General features: G+C 39.6%; 1 protein-coding gene across 12 annotated transcripts in view; it reads left to right on the top strand.

The window, feature by feature from the left end:
* Window positions 1-26,284, top strand: part of EYA1 (EYA transcriptional coactivator and phosphatase 1) — a 372,737-nt gene that overhangs the window by 306,044 nt on the left and 40,409 nt on the right. For all 12 annotated transcript variants that reach the window (XM_070802666.1, XM_070802676.1, XM_070802669.1 and 9 more), the window contains one exon: window positions 18,879-18,968. In XM_070802666.1, coding sequence (XP_070658767.1) covers window positions 18,879-18,968 — 90 coding nt within the window. The remainder of the gene's footprint in view (window positions 1-18,878; window positions 18,969-26,284) is intronic.

Here is a 26,284-nt window from a genome sequence, read left to right as displayed (position 1 = left end):
TCACTTCAGTCGTATCCGACTCTGTGTGACCCCATAGACAGCAGCCCACCAGGCTCCCCCGTCCCTGGGATTCTCCAGGCAAGAACACTGGAGTGGGTTGCCATTTCCTTCTCCAATGCATGAAAGTGAAGTCGCTCAGTCGTGTCCGACTCTCAGCGACCCCATGGACTGCAGCCTACCGGGCTCCTCCATCCATGGGATTTTCCAGGCAAGAGTACTAGAGCGTGATGCCATTGCCTTCTCCGGTATATATTTATATATGTATGCTAATCCCAATCTCCCAATTGTTCCCATCCTTCTCCTTTCTCCCTTGGTATCCATGTTTGTTCTCTACATCTGTGTCTCTCTTTCTGTTTTGCAAATAAGATCACCTATGCCATTTTTCTAGATTGCACATATATGTATTAATATATGACATTTTTCTTTTTCTGACTCATTTCACGCTATATGACAGTCTCTCAGTCCATCCATGTCTCTATATACCATACTGTTTTGACTGCTGAAGCTTTATGATTAAGTTTTAAAATTAAGAAGTATGAAATCCAACTTTGTTTTTATTTTTCAAGATTGTTTTGGCTATTTGGATCCTCCGAGATTGCATATGAATTTTAGAATGGATTTTTCTGGTTTTACAAAAAAATACCATTAAAAATCCCCTTAAAAATTTGATCTACCAAAAATATTCTTCTCTCAGATGGTAAAGAATCTGCCTGAAATGTGGGAGACCCGGGTTCCATCCCTGGGTTGCGACGATCCCCTGGAGGATGGATTGGCAACTCACTCCAGTATTCTTGCCTGGAGAATTCCATGGTCAGAGGAGCCTGGTGGGCTATAGTCCATGGGGTCACGAAGAGTTGGACATGGCTGAATGACTAACACACACAAAAATTTGATAGAAATTGCATTAAATCTATAAGTCACATTGAGTAGTATTGATATCTTAATATTAAACCTTCCATCTGTGAGGATAGAATGTTTTTCCTTTTAATTGTATCTTTGATTTCTTTCAGCAACATTTAATAGTTTTCAGTATACAAGTGTTTTGACTACTTTTTGTTACATTTATTTCTAAGTATTTTATTCCTTTTAATGGTATTTTAAGTGAAATGTTCTTAATTTCCTTTATGGATTGTTCATTGTTAGTATATAAAAATGCAGCTGATTTTTGTGTGCTGATTTTTTTTATCCTGTAACTGTTCTGAATTCATTTATTAGTTCTAACAGTTTTTAGAAACTCTTCGGCATTTTCTGCATATAAGATCATGTCATCTGTGAATAAAGATAATTTTACTTCTTCTTTTCCTATTTGGATGTTTTTTATTTCTTACCTAGTTTTACTGGCTAGGACTTCCAGTAAAATGTGAAATAGAAATGACATCCTTGACTTGTTCCTGCTCATAGAGGAAAAGCATTTTGACTTTAAACATTGAGTATGAGGTTGTTGTGGGCTTTTCATATATGGCCTTTTTAGTATTGAGATAGTTTCCTTCTATCTTCTGTTCCTAGTTTATAAAGGGGTTTTCCCAATGGTTTTATTTTTTTGATTTTTTTATTGTATGTATTGATTGTTTATTGTATGTCTCTTGATATGTATTTTAATAGTACATTCTTACCTAATCTTTTTTATTTAACCTCTAGTATATCTTTTGAAATAATCAGACCATTTCTCTTGTAGCATTCCTGAGAGTGGGTTTTCTTGATTGCATCTCCATTGTATTCCTTTATCACATAGTCTTTTGTTCTCTGTATTTCCTACACATCAGTAGCTAGATCCAGAAGCTGAGTTAGATTTAGATTTGATGGTTGATTTGTTTGTTTTGGACAAGATTTCATGGGTGGGGTAAATCTTTCAATAAGAGGTGTATAATGTCTCCAGTTGGGACTTCCCTGGTGACTCAGAATGTAAAGCCTCTGTCTACAATGTGGGAGACCCAGTTTCGATCCCTGGGTTGGGAAGATCCCCTGGAGAAGGAAATGGCAATCCACTCCAGGACTATTGCCTGGAAAATCCCATGGACAGAGGAGCCTGGTAGGGTACAATCCACGGGGTTGCAAAGATTCAGACATGACTGAGCGACTTCACTTCACTTCACTTCACTTCAGTGTATCGTTACACTAGACATCAATGTAATGTTAAACTAGCCAGTCTAATCACACGGACCACAGCCATGTCTAACTCAATGAAACTAAGCCATGCCATGTGGGGCCACTCAAGACGGGTGGGTCATGGTGGAGAGGTCTGACAGAATGTGGTCCACTGGAGAAGGGAATGGCAAACCACTTCAGTATTCTTGCCTTGAGAACTCCATGAACAGTATGAAAAGGCAAAATGATAGGATACTGAAAGAGGAACTCCCCAGATCAGTAGGTGCCCAACATGCTACTGGAGATCAGTGGAGAAATAACTCCAGAAAGAATGAAGGGATGGAGCCAAAGGAAAAACAATACCCGGTTGTGGATGTGACTGGTGATAGAAGCAAGTTCCAATGCTTTAAAGAGCAATATTGCATAGGAACCTGGAATATTAGGTCCATGAATCAAGGCAAATTGGAAGTGGTCAAACAAGAGATGGCAAGAGTGAACGTCAACATTCTAGGAGTCAGTGAACTAAAATGGACTGGAATGGGTGAATTTAACTCACATGACCATTATATCTACTACTGTGGGCAGGAATCCCTCAGAAGAAATGGAGTGGCCATCATGGTCAACAAAAGAGTCCAAAATGCAGTACTTGGATGCAATCTCAAAAACGACAGAATGATCTCTGTTCGTTTCCAAGGCAAACCATTCAATATCAAGTAATCCAAGTCTATGCCCCAACCAATAACGCTGAAGAAGCTGACATTGAACGGTTCTATGAAGACCTACAAGACCTTTTAGACCTAACACCCAAAAAAGATGTCCTTTTCATTATAAGGGACTGGAATGCAAAGTAGGAAGTCAAGAAACACCTGGAGTAACAGGCAAATTTGGGCTTAGAATACAGAATGAAGCAGGGCAAAGGCTAATAGAGTTTTGCCAAGAGAACGCACTGGTCATAGCAAACACCCTCTTCCAACAACACAAGAGAACACTCTACACATGGACATCACTAGATGGTCAATACTGAAATCTGATTGATTATATTCTTTGCAGCCAAAGATGGAGAAGCTCTATACAGTCAGCAGAAACAAGACCAGGAGCTGACTGTGTCTCAGATCATGAACTCCTTATTGCCAAATTCAGACTTAAATTGAAGAAAGTAGGGAAAACCACTCGACCATTCAGGTATGACCTAAGGGACTAGATCTGATAGATAGAGTGCCTGATGAACTATGGATGGAGGTTTGTGACATTTTCAGGAGATAGGAATCAAGACCATCCCCATGGAAAAGAAATGGAAAAAAGCAAAATGGCTGTCTGGGGAAGCCTTACAAATAGCTGTGAAAAGAAGAGAAGCAAAAAGCAAAGGAGGAAAAGAAAGATACAAACATCTGAATGCAGAGTTCCAAAGAATAGCAAGGAGAGATAAGAAAGCCTTCCTCAGCAATCAATGCAAAGAAATGAGGAAAACAGAATGGGAAAGACTAGGGATCTCTTCAAGAAAATTAGAGATACCAAGGGAACATTTCATGCAAAGATGGGCTTGATAAAGGACAGAAACGGTATGGACCTAACAGAAGCAGAAGATATTAAGAGGTGGCAGGAATACACAGAAGAACTGTACAAAAAAAGATCTTCATGACCAGATAATCACCATGGTGTGATCACTCACCTAGAACCAGACATCCTGAAACGTGAAGTCAGGTGGGCCTTAGAAAGCATCACTACGAACAAAGCTAGTGGAGGTGATGGAATTCCAGTGGAGATATTTCAAATCCTGGAAGATGATGCTGTGAAAGTGCTGCACTTAATATGCCAGCAAATTTGGAAAACTCAGCAGTGGCCACAGGACTGGAAAAGGTCAGTTTTCATTCCAATCACAAAGACAGGCAATGCCAAAGAATGCTCAAACTACCACACAATTGCACTCATCTCACATGCTAGTAAAGTAATGCTCAAAATTCTCCAAGCCAGGCTTCAGCACTACGTGAACCGTGAACTTCCAGATGTTCTAGCTGGTTTTAGAAAAGGCAGAGGAACCAGAGATCAAATTACCAACATCCGCTGGATCATCAAAAAAGCAAGAGAGTTCCAGAAAAACATCTATTTCTTCTATATTGACTATGCCAAAGCCTTTGACTGTGTGGATCACAATAAGCTGTGGAAAATTCTGGAAGAGATGGGAGTACCAGACCACCTGACCTGCCTCTTGAGAAACCCATATGCAGGTCAGGAAGCAACAGTTAGAACTGGACATGGAACAACAGACTGGTTCCAAATAGGAAAAGCAGTATGTCAAGGCTGTATGTTGTCACCTGCTTATTTAACTTATATGCAGAGTAAATCATGAGAAACGCTGGGCTAGAAGAAGCTCAAGCTGGAATCAAGATTGCCGGGAGAAATATCAATAACCTCAGATATGCAGATGACACCACCCTTATGGCAGAAAGTGAAGAGGAACTAAAAAGCCTCTTGATGAAAGTGAAAGAGGAGAGTGAAAAAGTTGGCTTAAAGCTCAACGTTTAGAAAACTAAGATCATGGCATCTGGTCCCATCACTTCATGGGAAATAGATGGGGAAACAGTGGAAACAGTGTCAGACTTTATTTTTGGGGGCTCCAAAATCACTGCAAATGGTGATTGCAGCCATGAAATTAAAAGACGCTTACTCCTTGGAAGGAAAGTTATGACCAACCTAGATAGCATATTCAAAAGCAGAGAGATTATTTTGCCAACAAAGGTCCGTCTAGTGAAGGCTATGGTTTTTCCTGTGGTCGTGTATGGATGTGAGAGTTGGACTGTGAAGAAGGCTGAGCACCGAAGAATTGATGCTTTTGAACTGTGGTGTTGGAGAAGACTCTTGAGAGTGCCTTGGACTGCAAGGAGATCCAACCAGTCCATTCTGCAGGAGATCAGCCCTGGGATTTCTTTGGAAGGACTGATGCTAAAGCTGAAACTCTAGTACTTTGGCCACCTCATGCAAAGAGTTGACTCATTGGAAAAGACTCTGATGCTGGGAGGGATTGGGGCCAAGAGGAGAAGGGGACGACAGAGGACGAGATGGCTGGAAGGCATCACTGACTCGATGGACGTGAGTCTCAGTGAACTCCGGGAGTTGGTGATGGACAGGGAGGCCTGGTGTGCTGTGATGCATGGGGTCGCAAAGAGTCAGACACGACTGAGTGACTGGACTGAACTGAACTGAATGTCTGGTTGCGATTCTTTGGTGGCTCAGAAGGTAAAGCGTCTGCCCGCAATGTGGGAGACCCAGGTTTGATCCTTGGCTTGGGAAGATCCCCTGGAGAAGGAAATGGAAACCCACTCCAGTACTCTTGCATAGAAAATTCCATGGATGGAGGAGCCTGGTGGGCTACAGTCCATGGGGTCACAAAGAGTCAGACACAACTGAGTGACTTCACAATGTCTGGTTGCTATCTTTTTTTTTTTTTTTTTTTTAATGTCAACATTCTGATTGAATTCTCATTTAACAAGCCATTGTAGAGTGTTCTCAATTATCCTGTAAACCCTTGACTCAGAGTTGATTAAGAAGGAGAAAACTCCAGTTTGAGGGGTTTTAAACCACAAATTCATTAACTCAGCAGAACCAAGTATATGTGGACCCATGTAAGAAATAAAGGGAATGACAGTGTTTTTTATAAATGACTAGCCCATAGCTACTTTTGGTGAGGCAGTGTTGTTGTTGTTCAGTCGCTAAGCATTGTCCAACTGTCTGTGACTCCATGAAGCCTGCAGCCTGCCAGGCTTCCCTGTCCTTCACTATCTTCCAGAGTTTGCTCAAATTCATGTCTACTGTGTTATTGATGCTATTTAACCATCTTATCCTCTGCTGCCCCCTTCTCCTTTTGCCCTCAACTTTTCCTAGCATCATGGCCTTTTCCAGGGATGGCTCTTCGGCTCAAGTGGCCAAAGTATTGAAGCTTCAGCTTCAGTCCTTCCAATGAATATTCAGGGTTGATTTGAGGCAGTTTTGAGATGAGCCTAAACTGCTTTCTAAATCTGGAGATTTTCTCAAATATCTTCTCTCCTTGAATATCTCTCCAGTATTAGTGCAGATCCTTGCTAAGGCTTCCTGGTCACCTCTTGGAGACAGATAGGTATCCTTAGTGGCTCATGTAGGTGCCCCATTCCTTTATTATCTTTTCAACAGCATAGTGAATTTCAGTTTACCAGCCACAGCTCATGAGTCAGTGAACTAATATGATTAATCTGTAGGTGTGCTTGATGCTTGGTGGCCAGCTTTAAAGGTAAATCCAATTCTGCTCCTTGAAGCTTAAATCTAGCCTTAGGCATTTTCTGTGTAATATCTAGCAGACGTTTATGTACAATATATATGGTGGCCACCATGGGCTTCCCTTGTGGCTCAGATGGTAAAGAATCTGCCTGCAGTACAAGAGAGCGGGGTTCAATCTCTGGGTTCAAAAGATGCCCTGGAGAAGGGAATGGCTACCCACTCCAGTATTCTGGCCTGGAGAATTCCATGGACTGAATAGTCCGTGAGGTCACAAAGAGTCGGACAGGACTGAGGGACTTTCACTTTCATGTATAATGCATATACATGGTAATCTTAACTTGGGAGTAATCAACTATTTACATTAGGGAAAGGATGCTATGCTCACATGGGAGCTGAGGGATGGAATACCTTTCCCTGGTCATCAGTCACATGACTCCAATCAGAGTTGCTATTTTTTGAACAACTAATACTAGAAGACCCTACTTTTCTTTCCTGTTACAGTAGTGGATAATTTTATATGATGTTGATATTCTTAAAGTACTCCCACAGATTTATTCTTTGACTCTACCACAAACAAGCCTCTCTGAATTATGTATTCCTCAAATGCTAAAGTCATTTTGTGAACCCTGAACATTTTCAGGGACTATACATTGAAGGTACTACATTTGGAATGTACCTCAGTAATTATGGTTTATTGCCCTTTGTCACTACCAGCTATTTGTTGATAAGCTTGGGCCTGTCAAGATTTTGCCATGACCTGTTCTGCCAAGTCATTTGGACCATAAACAATGGATTTGGGCTTTGCTTAAGTTCCTGTCCAAAAACCTAACCCTTTAATGATTAAAGGGTATAAGCTAATAGGTATAAGTGACCCACCCACAGAGATCACACTGCTTGGCTGTGCGGGTAATTGCTTTTTCCTTAAAGAGCATTTTTGGATTTCTATGGAGTTGGTGTAGTGCTCGGATACTATCTGAATGACAGTGCCCTCCGCTCCATTCCTAGATCTTCAGAGTATGGGACAACACCTCTGCTGGTTTTCTAGAATTGGGTCATTGCTCTTAGTGATAAGAAGCTTGGTTAGCATCTTTTGGGAGAACCAGTGGCATTGCTTCTGGGAGTGGTCACACTGCATGTTCCCAGTTTAACATCCACACAAATCAGCTCTACTGATATGGGGCTCTTAAAAACACAATCACCTCAAAAATATTGGCATGAGGAATTTAGGGGTGACCTTATTTTTAAAAAGCATGAACTTCGCATCCAATCTGAACACAGAATGTTCATGTACCTTTCTGTAGTAGGGACATGGTGTCCCATGTTTGGACTGATCTGCAGTTATTATTATAGTATAGAGATAGAAATACCACCACCACCACCCAGAGTAGTAGCAGCAGCAGCTTAATACTTGCTAGGCACTGTGTTCAGAACTTTAAATATATCATCAATTAAAAACCTCAAGCAAACCTGTTGTATTCCTATTTTGCTGATGTGGGACCTGAAATCCAGGGGTTAAGTAACTGAACTGCCTACCACAGAGCTAGTAAATGGTAAAGTGAGAATTTCAGTCTAGATGCTATGACTGCAAAGCGCACCGTATGACCACCATGAGAATGTACACTTCTGGTGTCCTTTATGCCTGCAGGTTGGGAGCTCGGTTATCTTAGAAAACTCCTTCCATTTATTTGACATGTAGCAAAAATGTAGTCCTGCCAGTGCCTCGTGTGGGCTAGTGTTAGACCTAGTTCAGTCAAGAGATGAACTGGATGGCATCCTCATAAGCTCTGATGAAAGGAGTTTGAATCCTTGTCATCCTAAGAGAACTCCTAGATGGAAATTTAGAAACAATGACACAGCCCTGCAGCTACAACAGTGTCTCTGTCTGGTGGTTGAGTCTTGGCAAAATCAAATTTCTGAGTTACTGTGGGTTGTGCTTCCTGAAAAGTGCATTTTTAATGATGCTTGAAGCTTATCAAATGCCCTTCGTTGCTGTTCAGTCTCTTAAGTCATACATTGTTGTCTGGTGGCTAAGTTGTGTCTGACTCTTTGCAACCCCATGGACTATAGCCTTCCAGGCTTCTCTCCAGGCAAGAATACTGGAGTGGGTTGTCATTACCTTCTCCAGGGGATCTTCTCCACCCAGGAATCAAACCCGCATCTTTTAAGTATCCTGCATTGACCCGTGGATCCTTTATCCCTGAGCCGCCAGGGAAGCTCTTATCAAATGCCCTAGCTCATCTGTAAGACAAAACAAGTTGAGCCCATATCCTAGGCTTCCAATGTTCTAATATTCACATATACTTCTAAACATCCTTTTCTTTCATTTAATTCACATTATATATAATCTTTTAAAAATCAATTTCTATTGGAGGATAGTTGCTTTATAATGTTGTGTTTCTGCTGTGCAGAAAAGTAGATCATCTATACATATACCCCCTTTTTTGGATTTCCTTCCCATTTAGGCCACCACAGAGCACTGAGTTCTCTGAGACATATACATTAGTTCTTATTAGCTATCTATTTTATGCATAGTATCAATAGTGTATATACTGTCAACATGTTAATTCAAGACTGACACATGAATCTCCCTAAAAGATGAATTTAGTGGTATTTCAGCATTTCTATGCCCTGATTTTGTCTAGAGTTTCTTCTCTTCAAAGCATTTTCATCACATGAAGACCTAGTGTAAATGGCAGTGATCAGGCTGAAAAAAATCAAGGAACAGACAATAAAAGAATGACAGTGGCCAGGGATGATGCTGATGATTTGAATACAGAATGATAATAACTTTTGTCTGTGTGGGCAGTTCTGTGTTCTAGAAACAGGAGAAAAAGATCTTGAGGCTGTGGGGTTCGCTGGATAGAGGATGAGAGCAAAAGAATTGCTTTAGACTTGGACCTAACTTTTCTGTATAACATTGCTTTCTCTTCAGTAGACATAACCATCTTTGACTTACACAGAGCAACCTTGAGTAGCCTAGCATTGCAACGAGTTCCTTCACCTTATTTTCATGACTTTAAGCAGACATTTGCCATTTAAAAAAAATTGAAGTATAGTTCATTTGCAATGTTATATTAGTTTCTGGTGTACAGCAAAGTGATTCATATATATATGTATATATAAATATTCATATATATTCTTTTTCAGATTATTTTCCATTATAGGTTATTACAAGATATAGACTATAGCTCCCTGTGCTATACAGTAGGTCCTTGCTATTCATCTGTTTTATATGTACTGGTGTGTATTCTTAATCCCAAAGTCCTGATTTATCCCTCCCTCCCACCCTCCTTTCCCCTTTGGTAACCATACATTTCCTATGTCTCTGAGTCTGTATTTCTGTTTTGTAAATAAATTAATTTGTATCACTTTTTAGAATCCACATGTAAGTGATATCACATGGTATTTTTCTTTCTCTGTCTTACTTCACTTAGTATGACAGTCTCTGGGTTCATCCATGATGCTGCAAATAGCTTTATTTCTGAATACTGTCTGTACGTTTTGGCAAGGAACAGCTAGTAGAATTTCCTGGGCATAAGAACGGCAGTAAGTTTACGATGTTTCTTTGTTAAACCAGGAAAATAATAAAACATTTGATGATATTTTCTCTATTTGAGCTTCTTCACTGGACTGTTCAGTTTTTACTAGGGAACTAAGTTGCAGAGCACATGAGAATATATTTCACAAGATGTATTAACACATAACCCCTGATGAGTTTAAAAAATAAATAATTGTATGCTGTTCTTAGGCTAGTCTTATTTAGTGCATCACGTAGATAAGATAGGCTTTGTAAGCAGCTGTTTCTAAAAATGAGCTGCTCTTTAATCAGGTACAAATTATGAATGAATGTGTTTAATAGTATTTAGATAGATAGAATGATTTTGGGAGTCAAACACCCATTTTTCCTCCTAAGCCAAGTACCTAGGGTTTTTTAGTTTGTTTGTTTGTTTTTAACTGATACTGGATACTAACTAAAGATAGAATTTAATTTTTTTTTCTTAATTAGAAGTATTTGAAATACTTGCTGTTTATTGTTGTCATTCATTTACTTCTGCACCGAACTTTGGGGAAGCCCTAGGCCAGGCACTATGCATGGTCCCAAGGATGGAGGAGAAAGATACAGAGGTATGACTCTGCCACATACAAGAGCACACACAGCTGTGGTTCCCAGAAGCTGACAAGCCTGTCTGAGAGAAGTCAGGGAGGAAAACCGTGGACTGAGGAAGGGTCAGGGGGAGAAGCCCTGTGCAAGGATGCAGGATGTGGGCATGGGGGTTGAACAGAGACCTTGATGTCTTCATACTGATAACCCGAGTAGACCAGTCCAGTGAGAGAGGCTACTGCAGATAGTTATAAAGAGACATGGGCCTGGGGAAAAAGAAAATGGTGGTGAATATAAGGAAGGTATGAATTCTAGGTCCAAGCAGCAGAAGGTTGTGATTCATTTAATGTGGGGAATATGATGGGTCCAGATTGCAGCCCATTGAGTTTCAAGTACTGTGTGGTACATTGGAAGGACAGATGCTGAAGCTCTAATACTTTGGCCCCCTGATGTGAAGAGCCGATTCATTGGAAAAGACCCTTTTGCTGGGAAAAATTGAGGGCAAGAGAACAACGGGGACAACAGGACTAGACGGTTGGATGGTATCACTGACTCAGTGGGCAGCAAACTCAGGGAGATAGTGATGGACAGAGAAGCCTGGTGTGTTGCTGTTCATGGGGTCGCCAAGAGTTGGAAACAATTTAGTGATTGAACAACAACAACAGCATGGTACATAGAGTATCAGTGACCAATAGGTGATTGATACATGGGCCTACAAATGAGATCTAAGATTTACTATAGGGGAATGGGGGTGGTGGTTGAAGGTGTGAGCGTGTGGTTCTGTAGGCAGTGTAAATAGAGTGAGGAACAGATGAAAACAGTCCTAGGAACTGACATGACTTAAGGGATAGGGAATGGATAATCTGATTGTAGGAAGATGCTCAGAAAAACAATTCATGATATTACAGACATCAGAGAAGGAGAAATGTTAAGAGAAATTTGACAGGAGTGGCAAATACCACTGAGGAGTCAAATTCAGAGAAGAATGGAAACATTTGGCAACAAGTTTTACTTAAAATGAAATATTTCTTTGAAGTGGAATCAAGGTTTTAAATAATTTTTCAAAAGTGATAGAGCAAAAATGGTGTTTTAAAAACCACTCTTTCATAACTGCAGCTCTGGAATTTGTTACTGCAAAGCACAAGAAAAGTAAGATTTAGCCAAAGACATGGTGATTTTAATGTCTCAGTTTGGGTCTTAAAAAATGTGTTTTTTCCCCTTTCTTCCTCTAAATATGCCAAAATAAGCCATCAAGCTGCGACTCATTTATTAACTGTTCAATGTTAGCTTTTGTGACATTTGACTTGTATCAGGCATGTTTGGAAAATGTGAAAATAGTAAAAGATTATTATAATAGGAAGATCGAATCTAACCTTGATATGAGAACTCCAGTTGCTAGAATGTGGGATAAATCTGCGACCATGATTACCTATCTGTTCTTCCAGCTCGTTGCCTTTCAGGTGGAACACTTAGGGGGAGACAACTTTGCACCCTCACAGCTCTATTGTTGTTGTTCAGTCATGTTCAACCCTGTGACCCCATGAACTCCAGTGCTCCAGGCTCCCCTGTCCTTCACTGTCTTGTGGAGTCTGCTCAAACTCACGTCCATTGAGTCGCTGATGCCATCCAACCATCTCATCCTCTGTCACCCTCTTCTCCTCCTGCCCTCAGTCTTTCCCAGCATCACAAGCAAATCGTAACACAGTTGCAAATTAGTTTTCCTGTCTCTGAAATCAAAAGTACATGTTCTCTAGAACTCTGCTTTTCAAACTATAGACTTTAACCTGTTAACGGGCGATGAAATGGAAAATAGCAGAATACGCTCCACACAGTATGGAAAGTCTCATTTTGCCAAGCACACATTTCAGCTCTGTGTGTGTGTGTGTGTGTGTGAGAAGAGAGAGATGGTACTAGATCATAGTATATTATGATTTTTTTTTTTTTTTTGCTGTGGATTATTTTAAAATATTTGAGGAATACTGCTTTTGACTCGATCCCCTTCCTATTCTAAAATTCCTCCATTCCAGTTCATCATCAGACTGTTCTTTAGGTGTAGTAATGTTTCCTGGTAGTATGGTGGAGTGGCAGTATGAAAACTGTTAAGGAATGACAGCTAATAACAGAAGAGAAACGCATTAAGAGGTAAATAAGGCCAACATCTGTGTTGTATTTGACCACAAGACTGAATGAGCCTTTAAAATTTATTAGTATTCTGACTCGCCGGTCATTACTGTAATTTATGAAGAAAAGTTAGAGTATGCTATATATTCACAAACAATAGAGTAATTCTTTTGATGGTGGTATAAATAAGCAACCATATCAAGGAGAAATAATCGTTTTTTAGAAGTAATGCTACCGTGGCACATAAATTCTAGAATTGCCAATTAAATAATTGCCATGTGTCTCTTCCGCCTGGCCCCATAAAAAGATTCATTGACGTGATTATGAGATAAGTCAGTGTATTTTTATTGGCCTCAATGAGAAGGAGGACACACCTGAGTCATTTTGTTTCAGAAACAACTGTTTGAACTTTCCCTGCTGGTCCATTCTGCTCTGGGCTGTATTTGAGCATTTGGTTTTTCTAGCACGCTTATTGCTACTTGGAATTCTTGTGAGTGAGCAATTTTCCTATAAAACCAAGATTCAATAAGAGTTTTTCTTTACTCACTTGTAAACTGTTTTTAATTCTTCTACAACCTATGAAATTTCATCGATTTTAGGTGGTAGCTCAAGGGGAAGATTGATCAAGGCTAAATCATTGCACAGGAAATGTGTTTCCTTTTTTTTTTTTAACTGGAGGATAAGTGCTTTACAATGCTGTGTTAGTTTCTACTATGCAATAAAGTGAATCAGCTAACTGTATCCATATATCCCCTCCCTCTTGAGCCTCCTTCCCACGCCCATGCCACCCCTCTAGATCATCACAGAGCCCTGAGCTGAGCTCCCTGCACCATATAGCAGCTTCCCACTGGCTATCTGTTTTACACATGATGGTGTATATATGTTAATCTTACTCTCTTAATTCATCCCACCCTCCCTTCCCCCATGTACACATATCTATTCTCTATATCTGTGTCCCTATTCCTGCCTCACAAATAGGTTCATCTGATTGCACAGGAAATTTGAGGGAAGTGTTTTTATTTGTCCCTCCACACACAGCTCTTGGACACTCTGCTGGCCTATGTATTTTTCTTTTCCTGTATGCCCTCTTACAAAAACCCTGGGGTATTTGCTTTGCCCTTTTGCCAATCTCACCTCAGATTTTTGGCAATGATGTGTTTTCTGCCTCCTTTCCAGTGCCAGTCAGCTGGCAGAGAAGGCCTAGAGGGGAGGGGAATTGAGGCTAGCAGTACCATCCTGCTGTATTTCCTCAGACCTCATCTTGTCCTTCTCTGGAACTCTTGCAAAGGTAGAGCATGCAGGTACTCATGCAGGTGGGGTAGACGGGAGCTAGTGGGAGGGGTCCTGCAGGGATGGGGTTAACTCTGCCTCCCTGGCCACAGTTGACTGGCCCATGGCTGTACCCAGTGAGGCCCAGGCCCCTCCTTTCTCCCATGTGTATAAACACATATGCATCCTAAGTTGTTTCAGTCGTGTCCAACTTTTTGCAACCCTGTGGACTGTAACCCACCAGACTCCTCTGTCCATGGGATTCTCCAGGCAAGAATACTGGAGTCAGTTGCTATGCCCTCCTCCAGCAGATCTTCCCGACTCAGGGATCAACCTACATCTCCTGTAGCTCCTGAATTGCAGGTGGACTCTCTTACCACTGAGCTGCTTGGGAAGCCCCTATGATTGTGACAAATTAAAAGATGGAGGTTTTTTTAATTCTATGGGATAAAATATTCTATCCCGTATTTGCTATCTAGCCATCTGATTTATTAGATGAGAAAACTGAGGCTTAGTGAGCTAAAGACACTAAAGTAGAAAAACAAGGGTAGGGCTTGGCCCCTGGGTCTAGGTTCTTCTTCCACCACTTATTGCTATGTATCAAAGCCCATGAGAAGATGGGGCTTTAGGTTGTTGATACACTTCAGATACTTGCAGGGTAGGGGGTAAAACACAGGCAAGTCTTGAGCTTTAAAATGAAGACAGTGTGTTTAGAAGACACAAATAGAGAAAATGGGCAAGGTTTATGTTGGACAGTATTAGGAAGCAAGATTATTACTTTGCCTGGGTTTTTTGTTCTCTACTCTAAGACTCAGAGTTGGTTGATAACACATATTACACCCCAGCCAGATGGATGGGTGACATGAAGGTGTAATTTCTCTAGTCATAGTTTCTATCACTAAATGATACCTGTACATCCAAAGGTTTGCTGCGATTATAAAGTAGTAGATCAGAAATTATTGTTCTTTGGAAAAATTTTAAATGCTATAAAGGTGAAAGTTGGTATTGCTGTTAGAATGCCAATAAAAACTTGAAAAACTCACATTATATCCTTGAATACTTTCTCGACAGAATTTTTTGTTTGTTTATCACTAACTATGCAGGCTTCCCTGGTAGTTCAAATGGTAAAGAGTCTGCCTGTAGTGCAAGAGACCCATGTTTGATCCCTGGGTCAGGAAGATCCCCTAGAGAAGGAAATGGTAACCCACTCCAGTATTCTTGCCTGGAAAATCACATGGACAGAGGAGCCTGGCGGGCTACACCCCATGCGGTTGCAAAGAGTCTGACATGACTAAGTGACTTACACACAGACAGTCAGGATATTCACCGTGAACATTGTTGCTTTGTGGGTGAAATGCATTTTGAACATAGTAACACCATTAAATACCTCCACACTCCCCATCTCAATGCCGGCAGATGTCATCTGGATATAGGTTGTGTGGCACAAACCGTCTGTCACTAGTGTCAAAGGCTTGAAGTGTTGAGTAGAAGCCACCGTTGAGAATGCTGGTGCTCCCCTCTGTGGGTGGTACTGGCTGTTTGATGACTAGTGTTACAAGAATGTCAAGATCAGCCTTCTGAGTTGGTATGGTGCCAGCTGGTCAGAGTGGCCATCACTTCCTATTTTGAGTGTACTCAAAATTGGGAGGCAGGCTGAATAAATAAAAAATAACGGTAGTTATCATCTGGAGTAAAACTGTTATTTACTGTCCTTCTGAAACTTATCTATAGTGTATCTGTTTTCTGGTAGTTGTGACAGTGGTTTTAGACACTTTATGGATTATGTTGTTGATTGTGGGTGCTTAGTCATGTCCGACTGTTTGCATCCCCATGGACTGTAGCCCACCAGCTTCCTCTGTGCATGGAATTCTCCAGGCAAGAATACTGGAGTGGGTTGCCATTTCCTATTGCACGGGATCTTCCTGACCCAGGGATCAAACCCGTGTCCCTTGCATCTCCTGCATTGACAGGTGGATTCTTTACCAACTGCGCCACCTGAGAAGCCCAGGATTATGGGTTAGCAGTTCAGTCCAGTCCCTCAGTTGTGTCCGACCCTTTGCGACCTCATGGACTGCAGCACAGCAGGCTTCCCTGTCCATCACCAATTCCCGGAACTTGCTCAAACTCATGTCCGTTGAGTCGGTGATGCCATCCAACCATCTCATCCTCTGTCGTCCCCTTCTCCTTCTGCCTTCAATCTTTCACAGCATCAGGGTCTTTCTCAGGGAGTCATTTCTTCTTATCAGGAGGCCAAAGTATTGCAGTTTCAGCTTCAGCATTGGTCCTTCCAATAAATATTCAGGACTGATTTCCTTTAGGATGCACTGGCTGGATCTCCTTGTAGTCCAAGGGACTCTCAAGAATCTTCTCCAACACCACAGTTCAAAATCATCAATTCTTAAGTGCTCAGCTTTCTTTATAGTCCAACTCTCACATCCATACACGACTACTGGAAAAACCAAAGCTTTGACTAGATGGACCTTTGTTGGCAAAGTAATGTCTGCTTTTTAATATGCTGTCTAGGTTGGTCATAGCTTTTCTTCCAAGGAGCAAGCATCTTTTAATTTTAGTCACCATCTTCAGTGATTTTGGAACCCTCCCAAAATAAAGTCTCTTACTGTTTCCACTGTTTCCCCACCTATTTGCCATGAAGTGATGGGACCAGATGCCATGATCTTAGCTTTCTGAATGCTGAGCTTTAAACCAACTTTTTCACTCTCCTCTTTCACTTTCATCAAGAGGCTCTTTAGTTCTTCACTTTCTGCCATAAGGTGTCATCTGCGTATCTGAGGTTATTGATACTTCTCCCAGCAATCTTGATTCCAGCTTGTGCTTCATCCAGCCTGTCATTTCTCATGATGTACTCTGCATATAAGTTAAATAAGCAGGGTGACAATATATAGCCTTGATGTACTCATTTCCCCTTTTGGAACCAGTCTGTTGTTCCATGTCCAGTTCTAACTGTTGCTTCCTGACCTGCATACAGATTTCTCAGGAGGCAGGTCAGGTGGTCTGATATTCCCATCTCTTGAAGAATTTTCCACAGTTTATTATGAGCCACACATTCAAAGGCTTTGGCATAGTCAATAAAGCAGAAGTAGATGTTTTTCCAGAACTCTCTTGCTTTCTTGATGATCCAACCTATGTTGGCAATTTGATCTCTGGTTCCTCTACCTTTTCTAAATTTAGCTTGTACATCTGGAAGTTCATGGTTCATGTACTGTTGAAGCCTGGCTTGGAGAATTTTGAGCATTACTTTGGTTGTGTGTGAGATGAGTGCAATTGTGCGGTAGTTTGAACATTCTTTGACACTGCGTTTCTTTGGGATTGGAATGAACACTGCCCTTTCCCAGTCCTCTGGCCACAGCTGAGTTTTCCAAATTTGCTGGCATATTGAGCACAGCACTTTTACAGTATCATCTTTTAGGATCTGAAATAGCTCAACCAGAATTCCAGCACCTCCACTAGCTTTGTTCATAGTGATGCTTCCTAAGGCCCACTTGACTTCACATTCCAGGATGTCTGGCTCTAGGTGAGCGATCATACCATCATGGTCATCTGGGTCATGAAGATCTTTTTTGTATAGTTCTTCTGTGTATTCTTGCCACCTCTTCTTAATATCTTCTGCTTCTGTGAGGTCCATACCATTTCTGTCCTTTATTGAGCCCATCTTTGCATGAAATGTTCCCTTGGTATCTCTAATTTTATTGAAGAGATTTCTAGTCTTTCCTATTCTATTGTTTCCCTCTATTTCTTTGCATTGATCACTGAAGAAGGCTTTCTTATCTCTCCTTGCTATTCTTTGAAACTCTGCATTCATATAGGTATATCTTTCCCTTTCTCCTTTGCCTTTCACTTCTCTTCTTTTCTCAGGTATTTGTAAGGCCTCTGCAGACAACCATTTTGCCTTTTTGCATTTCTTTTTCTTGGGGATGGTCTTGATCCCTGCCTCCTGTACAGTGTCATGAACCTCTGTCCATAGTTCTCCAGGCACTCTGTCTTCAGATCTAATCCCTTGAATCTATTTGTCACTTCTACTGTAAAATTGTAAGGGATTTGATTTAGGTCATACCTGAATGGTGGAGTGGTTTTCCCTACTTTCTTCAATTTAAGCGTGAATTTGGCAATAAGGAGTTCATGATCTGAGCCACCATCAGCTCCTGGTCTTGTTTTTGCTGACTGTATAGAGCTTCTCCATCTTAGGCTGCAAAGAATATAATCAGTCTGATTTTGGTATTGATCATCTGGTGATGTCCATGTGTAGAGTCTTCTCCTCTGTTGTTGGAAGAGGCTGTTTGCTATGACCAGTGTGTTCTCTTGGCAAAACTCTGTCAGCCTTTGCCCTGCTTCATTTTGTACTCCAAGGACAAATTTTCCTGTTACTCCAGGTATCTCTTGATGTCCCACTTTTGCATTCCAGTCCCCTATAATGAAGAGGACATCTTTTTTGAATGTTAGTTCTAGAAGGTCTTGTAGGTCTTCATAGAACCGTTCAACTTCAGCTTCTTCAGCAGTACTGGTTGAGGCATAGACTTGGATTACTGTGGTATTGAATGGTTTGCCTTGGAAGAGAACAGAGATCATTCTGTCATTTTTGAGACTGCATCCAAGTACTGCATTTCAGACTCTTTTGTTGATTGTGAGCGCTACTCCATTTCTTCTAAGGGATTCTTGCCCACAGTAGTAAATATGAGTTATAGTGGAACATAAAAATCATGTCTTCCTGAGTCACTGATTTCCTTGCTTCTGAAACAGATGTGTGAAGGTGAATTTCCTCCACTCTATATGTCTGAGTAACCCTGGAGTTTATATTTTTTGTATTAATATAAACAGCAAGTTATTTTCTTTGTTAGGCAAAGTACCAACAACATTAGAGGCACTTTTCAAATGAAATGAGTCACTGAAGTCCAAATACAGAATAAGCCACATAATCTGACAAAGACTGGAGCGCAGGTCTGTGGCCTATTCTGATGTAAAGTCCCTCTTGATGAGACACTTTATTTCCTGTACCCTAATGTAGATATGGTCTTGACCTGTAAAATTCTTCTTTCAGGATCCACCTACTTCAGTTTCCCTTGGACTGCGAATGGAAGAAATGATTTTCAACTTGGCCGACACACATCTATTTTTTAATGATTTAGAAGTAAGTTATGATTCTTTTATATACTCATGTTGCATGTTTGGCAATGGGTGATTGGTCCTGAAATAACAGTGGAATATTATTTTTTGAACATATAATTGGAGTGATGAGGTACCGTAATTATTGAGTATATGGTAATGTGTTTTGCCTTCGTGGAATTTGTTTTGCTTTACTTTGGTTGCTGTGTTTCAGTTTGATTCTGTGGAACCATTGATATGGATTAACAGTTGATGGCAAGAATCTTTAATGTTAAACTGTGTTGATTATCAGAAATACAGATGTCTCAGTTAACAATCACTGTTGAGATGAGTTGCCTTTAGTGATCCCTGCCTGTGTTATATGTTATCCATGTCAGACTCCTATCGTATTGAGTCAGGTGCTTTTCTGTCCGGCTAGTCCAGCTGGTTGTATAACAGTTTAGTCAAGCCTCTACTCTTGGGGTTGCCAAGATTCCTTATGTCAAACTGCTGATGGTTTTATTTGTCCTTTATAGTTCGGGAGGAGATTTTTGTACAGTGGCTAGTAAAATGTGTTGTGGGCAGTGACAAACATGCCGATCTTGGTTGGAAGCATTTTTCAGAATAAAGAATATTGGTTTTCATGTCTACACTATGAGAAAATATGCCTATTTTCACTCTCTCCTTGATAGAGATAGTTGTTTATTTAAATCCTGCTATTAACCAAGCTTGTGGTAGGGCTGCCAAGAGGCATTAATCATTAGGTTGTTGTTTTGCTAGATTTTATAAATGTATGTTATTTCAGACAGGAGAAGAATCTGAAAGATTCAAATAGAACTTTTACTGATCAAAGTTAATTGGCAGCAATTGGCCTTTAAATATTTCCTGATGTTTCCCTTTTTCAAAATCAAGGAAAATGCACCTTATTTCATAGATGAGCCAAATCATTTTTAAAATGCTAGTGTGTGACAGAATTTAAATGCGGTTTGTTCAACATCTGCCCTGTATTTTGATTTCTTTTCATCTGCAATGAAACTACTCACAGACGAATTGGCAACTTCCAGTGCAATGAAATTATTTAAATGTGCTTCATTTTTCCCCCCATTCCTTTAGTGAAATATTTATTTTTACACATAGAGTAAAATGCAGATTTTTTTTTTTTTTTTTTGGCATTTAATGTGCTTGCTTTCCTTAAGGAAATTATATGTAAGGCCTTACTATTTTTAAAGTAGAAATATTCCAAGGGGAGTGACAATTTCCTAATTGCTTTAGAAAAGCTTAACAATCATACTTATTTTCAAAAGCTGTTTCTGATTTTTGGTTGTGATTCCCTTCATAAGAGAACACCAAAAATTTCTGTATTTTATTAATACATTAAAATTCCTTTCTTGAGTTTCCTTTTGTTTCCAATGATACAGACTAGATTGATATTTTGTCTTGGATTCAGCCTTGTTACTCTTACTGATGTTAATAGGTATTAATAGCATCCATCGAGAAAAGGGAACTCTCTTACACTGTTGGTGGGAATGCAAACTAGTACAGCCACTATGGAGAACAGTGTGGAGATTCCTTAAAAAACTGGAAATAGAACTGCCTTATGATCCAGCAATCCCACTGTTGGGCATACACACTGAGGAAACCAGAAGGGAAAGAGACACGTGTACCCCAGTGTTCATCGCAGCACTGTTTATAATAGCCAGGACATGGAAGCAACCTAGATGCCCATCAGCAAATGAATGGATAAGAAATTTGTGGTACATATACACAATGGAGTATTACTCAGCCATTAAAAAGAATACATTTGAATCAGTTCTAATGAGATGGATAAAACTGGAACCTATTATACAGAGTGAAGTAAGCCAGAAAGAAAAACACCAATACAGTATACTAACACATATATATGGAATTTAGAAAGATGGTAACAATAACCCTGTGTACAAGACAGCAAAAGAAACACCGATGTATAGATCAGTCCTATGGACTCTGTTGGAGAGGGAGAGGGTGGGGAGATTTGGGAGAATAGCATTGAAACATGTATAATATCATGTGTGAAAAGAGTCGCCAGTCCAGGTTCGATGCACGGTACTGGATGCTTGGGGCTGGTGCACTGGGACGACCCAGAGGGAGGGTAGGGGAGGGAGGAGGGTTCAGGATGGGGAACACAGGAATGCGGGTATACCTGTGGCGGATTCATTTCAATATTTGGCAAAACTAATACAATATTGTAAAGTTTAAAAATAAAATAAAAGTTAAAAAAAAAGAAGAAATTAGCAGTAATTTTCTATTGTTCTTAAACTCTACCTTCTTAAAAATGCCAAAGCTAGTCTGTGCAATGCCAGAACTATGTGGTGAAAAGTGAGAAGTTAGGCAAAGTAATAACTTGGTGTAATATAAGACAGAGAAGCTTCCAAACTCAGTTTGGCTGTAATAGTCAGATTTTTATTTGTTTACTAACATTATTCACACTGAACTATACAGAGAAGGTCTGAAATAAAAGTAAATATTAAAAGTCCTAGTTTAGGTTTGTGATGGGTGTAGTTTTTTCATAAGCCTAAATTTTAAAAAAGGAGAACTAAAGATCCATAAAGATACTGAAATACCAGATTTTACTCTTGAGGACTCTTTCTTATAAGTAGGAAACAGGATAAAGGACTAATTCAACCACATGTAAAAATCAATAGTGAAAAATTATTTAAGCTTGTTAACTTTACCAAAGTTGACTTTACATTATTTTACCTGAGAATAATATAAAGGTGTCAGCAAAAGTATAAATGAAGGATTCACTTAGCCATTGCTCTAGATTTGTACAATGTTTAAAAAATAAATTGGTTCTTAAACTTATTTCAATCTTGCATTTTATATTTTTGTAATTCAACAAAGCTGAGAATGGTCACTGCAAATATTAGTTTCTTTCAAACTAAAGAGTGAAATTATTTCCTGGCAAAAATAAATGTATTAGTTTAATACTCTTTAGAAAACCAAAATTATCTCATCAGGCAAAAATGATGTGGTAATGCCTGATTTCACACTCCAGTTAGCAGTGCACTGTGGTAAGGGGCATTAATATTTTAATATATTTTAATTACATGTTTTTAGCTTTTGAAGATCTAGAGTACAAGTAATGTTAAGGAAATTAATAGTCTGTTGGTTAGCTTGACGTGTGATTTCTGAACTCTGATTGTTAACTGTGGCTTCATTTTCTGTTAAAATTTTAACTTTGTGCCAGCCTGTCTGTATAATTTGGCTAGTTTGCAGCTGTGACTTATAAAAGATGCTGAATAAAGAAATACACTGTGAGGAGCTTCCAGTGACAATTCTTAATGTTATCAAAATAGTTGCTTAAAATGTTTATTAGAATATTGGGAAATTTTAGATATGATTTTAAAGTAATTTACAAATATCTTCATTGTACTTTAAGGCATTAAAAAGTTACCTGTTTTTAGTTTTAAAAATCTTGTCATCTCGCTTACTGACAATTTTTAATAAAAGCAATCACAATTTAAATTTATTCTGTTGACACTTAAGGAAAAAAAAAAAAAGAGAAATCTTGGGTTTTTGAGCCATTAAAAATACTTGACATGTGAAAGAACTTGAGTGACAGAGAGACACAATTATCAAAGAAAATACTCTTCCAGCCCCCCACCCTGCCAGAGAAGGGTTTAGACTTGCGTGCACTCCTGGCTTTCCTATGTCCATGTCTAATGCCCTCTGTAGCATTTTACCAAAGGTCTCCATGTGCAATCCTATGATGCTTATTATGGAAAGTCATTTTTTATGAATGACAGTATAAAAATGGAGGATTTTTTTTTTTCCAGCTTCTTGAGTAAAGCCTGTCTCTTTCTGACTGAATGGAGAAAGAGCTCTTTCTGTTGGTTATTTGTTGAAAGGTGATGGGCCTTCCGAATATGATAACATTTCAGTTTAACCTGTGTTTTATTGGTTCTCCTACTGGATTTCTCCACAGTTACAGGAAGGTATTTGATCAAGATGGATATAAGTCTAAAGAAAAATAAGGCACAAGTTTATGTAAAATCTTCTCTTTCTGTCTGGTGTTAAGTAGTATCATCTCACTGACATTACGGTTGCCATCCTAACTGATTTTGTAAAAACATGGTAGCCTCTGAGACTCTTTCTCTCAGACTACAGAGATCAAGGTGGGGAAGCAGAAGTGTAACAGAAAGTGGGGTCTGGCCGCTTGCTGCTCAGAAGCCAATAAAGAGGCCAGGTTGGTCAAAAGGAAAGTTTGCTTTAATTTCAGTGCTGATAGCCAAGGGAAGGGTGGACACGTGTCCATAGGCCGACTTCTCTCCACTGACAATCGGGGGCAAGAACTTTTATAGGCTGAGGGAGGCGGCTACATGTAGAAACAGTCACTTTTGACAGTCTTCTTGAAACTGGTCATCGGTTGACTGATGCGCTTCATCTTGATTGTTTTAGATACAGTTAATCTTCAGTTCCAGGGTCAGTTTGTTTCCATTTCTTTGAGACCGGTTCTCAGAATTGTGGCAGCTTATGTCATGGCTACAGTCTGCTCATCAAGTGGTTAACTTCTTCCACCTGGTGGGAGTGTCAGTATCTCTAAGACAGCTTCAGTTCAGTTCAGTTCAGTCGCTCAGTCATGTCCGACTCTTTGCGACCCCATGAATCGCAGCACGCCAGGCCTCCCTGTCCATCACCAACTCCCGGAGTTCACCCAAACTCACGTCCATCTAGTCAGTGATGCCATCCAGCCATCTCATCCTCTGTCGTCCCCTTCTCCTCCTGCCCCCAATCCCTCCCAGCATCAGAGTCTTTTCCGATGAGTCAACTCTTTGCATGAGGTGGCCAAAGTACTAGAGTTTCAGCTTAGGCATCATTCCTTCCAAAGAACACCCAGGACTGATCTTTAGAATGGACTGGTTGGCTGTCCTTACAGTCCAAGGGACTCTCAAGAGTCTTCTCCAACACCACAGTTCAAAAGCATCAGTTCTTCGGCGCTCAGCTTTCTTCACAGTCCAACTCTCACATAAGACAACTTATAGGATATCTATAGCCTTTGAGAAGGAACTAAAGGTCCTTGACTATGCTGAATGAGTACGTTATTATTATTTAGTCTCCTTTGACTATTTGCCTTCATTTTTGTGCCTTCTCACTTCTCTGATTAAGTTTATTCTTTAGCTAGTTTTTCCCCAGGCAAAAAGGCAGGCAGAGGACATTGGGGGCGAGGACCGTAGGGTCTTGTTCCATTTCAGAAGGACTCCACTTCTTGTCTTCGGGGCTGTGCACACCAGGTTCTCCTAGTCAAGGGTGGAGCTGGGCTGCAGCTTTCTCCCTCACACTCCTAGTATGTTGTAGTTGAGATGGGCCAGAGGACTCTTTGGTGTTGAGCTCTGCGATGTGAATGCCACAGTCCTTTCTTGGGCCTTTGACGTGTGGACTCCTGTCCCAGGTCTGATGTTTAAAGCACTTACTCTTATAGCTCCTCGTTTTCATAATTTTTATTAAGAAAAGGCCTGGGACTAAGGTTCTGATCTGAATAGACCTGGGTTTGATAACTCAAAGACCAAGGAAGGGTACCATGGACAGCCTCTAAGTAATGCCACACTTGAAGTAAGCTGCAATACATTTTCTTATAAAGGAAAGAAATTAATTTGCCCCTTGGCTTCATTATAATTTAACCTTAGGATAAATTAGAGTAACTAGTATAAACTTGGATAACTTTAAAATTTAGGTTATTGTGTGTTAATTATTTTGATACCTTGTTAAGAAATTGATTTTTAGCTAGGAAAAGAATCCTCTTTCAAAGGAAGGAATGCCACTGCTAATTACTTTTGATCTCAAGTGAAGTGTTCTGTCCTAATGTTTGTGCTTCTAAAAGTGGAAGAGCTGTAAGCTATCTTAGAAGTTGATTTTTTTTAATAGAAAAGTATAATTCACCTAGAATTAATGGAGGAACAAAAATAGATTAAAAGATATTCTATAGAATTTTAACATTATTTTTATCTGCAGTTTGATGTTTGATTATTTTCTTATACTTTTATGTGTATTTCAAATTCTCTATAATGCATATTTATTTCTTTTGTCGTTAGGGAAGAAAACACACTATTTTTGAAAACCATAGATAATATTAAAAGACAAAATTATTTTTAACTAATAAAAAGTATTATTGCAGTGCACTAAGGAAAACCTAAAGAAATTAGCAAAGGATGTAAGCAGATAAAAGAGAAAAGCATTTGAATTTTCAGTACGCATAAAGAAAAGAAAAATGTTGTATTTCACCTTTAAGTAATCAAGAGTGAGTGTTCAGCCTATTGCCCACCAAATTAGCAAAGATTTAAAATCAGTAATATGGTCTAGAGTGCAGTGAGATGAACACTTATGTTACTGATAAGGATATAAATTAGTACAGTTTTCAGAAAGGCGGCTTGATGATAACACGTCAGAACCTTAATGTACTGATCCTTTTACTCAGTAGTTTTGCTTTTAACTTCTAAGAAAACAGTTATAGGCAGAGAATTGATAGAATAATAAACACTTACTGAACACTTGTCCTATATGATTTACATACATTATTCCACTTAATACCCTTATATTTCTAGGATAGGAGCACTGGTATTATCTCCTTTTTGTAGAGTATCCAAGAGAAGCTTAGAGTAGCTAAAACAAAACTTGTCTAAGGCCACACAGCTACTGAGTGACAGATTCTAACTCAGGTTCAGTGCTGTCTAGAAATCCACTCAACCCCACGCTGTATCTCTCACATATTAGTTTTTTTTTTTAACCAATAAAATATAGAAATATATTTTAAAATTCTAAAATAGATGAATAGTGATTAATGATACATCCTCATTGGAAATTGTTTTAAAACTGCTTATTAAATATAGGGAAAATATTCATGGTCAATTCCAAGTTTTAAAAATAGACTGTACAGTACAGTGTAGCCTTGATTTTAAAATATATGGCAAATTATCTGGAAAGGCTGCATACTGAATGAGTCCAACTATTTGACATTCTGGAAAAGGCAAAACTGTGGATCAGCTAGTTGCCAGGGAGTGGGAGTAAAGAGAGATGAATTAGGCGGAGCACAGAAGATATTCAGGGCAGTGAAAGTATTCAGTATGATTCTGCAGTGGTGGGTATAAACCCATAGACTGCTACACCAAAAGTGAACACTAGTGTAGACTGTGGACTTCAGGTGGTGACGATGTGTCAGTATAGGTTCATTGATTGTAACAAATGTACCACTCTGGTGTGAGATGTCAACAGTAGGAGACCTTATGCATGTGTGGGAGCAAGCAGTATATGGACACTGTCATTTTCTGGTCAGTTTTGCTGTAAACCTAATATGTTTTTAAAAACTAAGTTTATTAATTTTTCTTGAAG

This window comes from Bos indicus, chromosome 14 (assembly GCF_029378745.1).
Source record: "Bos indicus isolate NIAB-ARS_2022 breed Sahiwal x Tharparkar chromosome 14, NIAB-ARS_B.indTharparkar_mat_pri_1.0, whole genome shotgun sequence".
NCBI classification, from domain to species: Eukaryota; Metazoa; Chordata; class Mammalia; order Artiodactyla; family Bovidae; genus Bos; species Bos indicus.
This window is presented reverse-complemented; position numbering and strand designations above follow the sequence as displayed.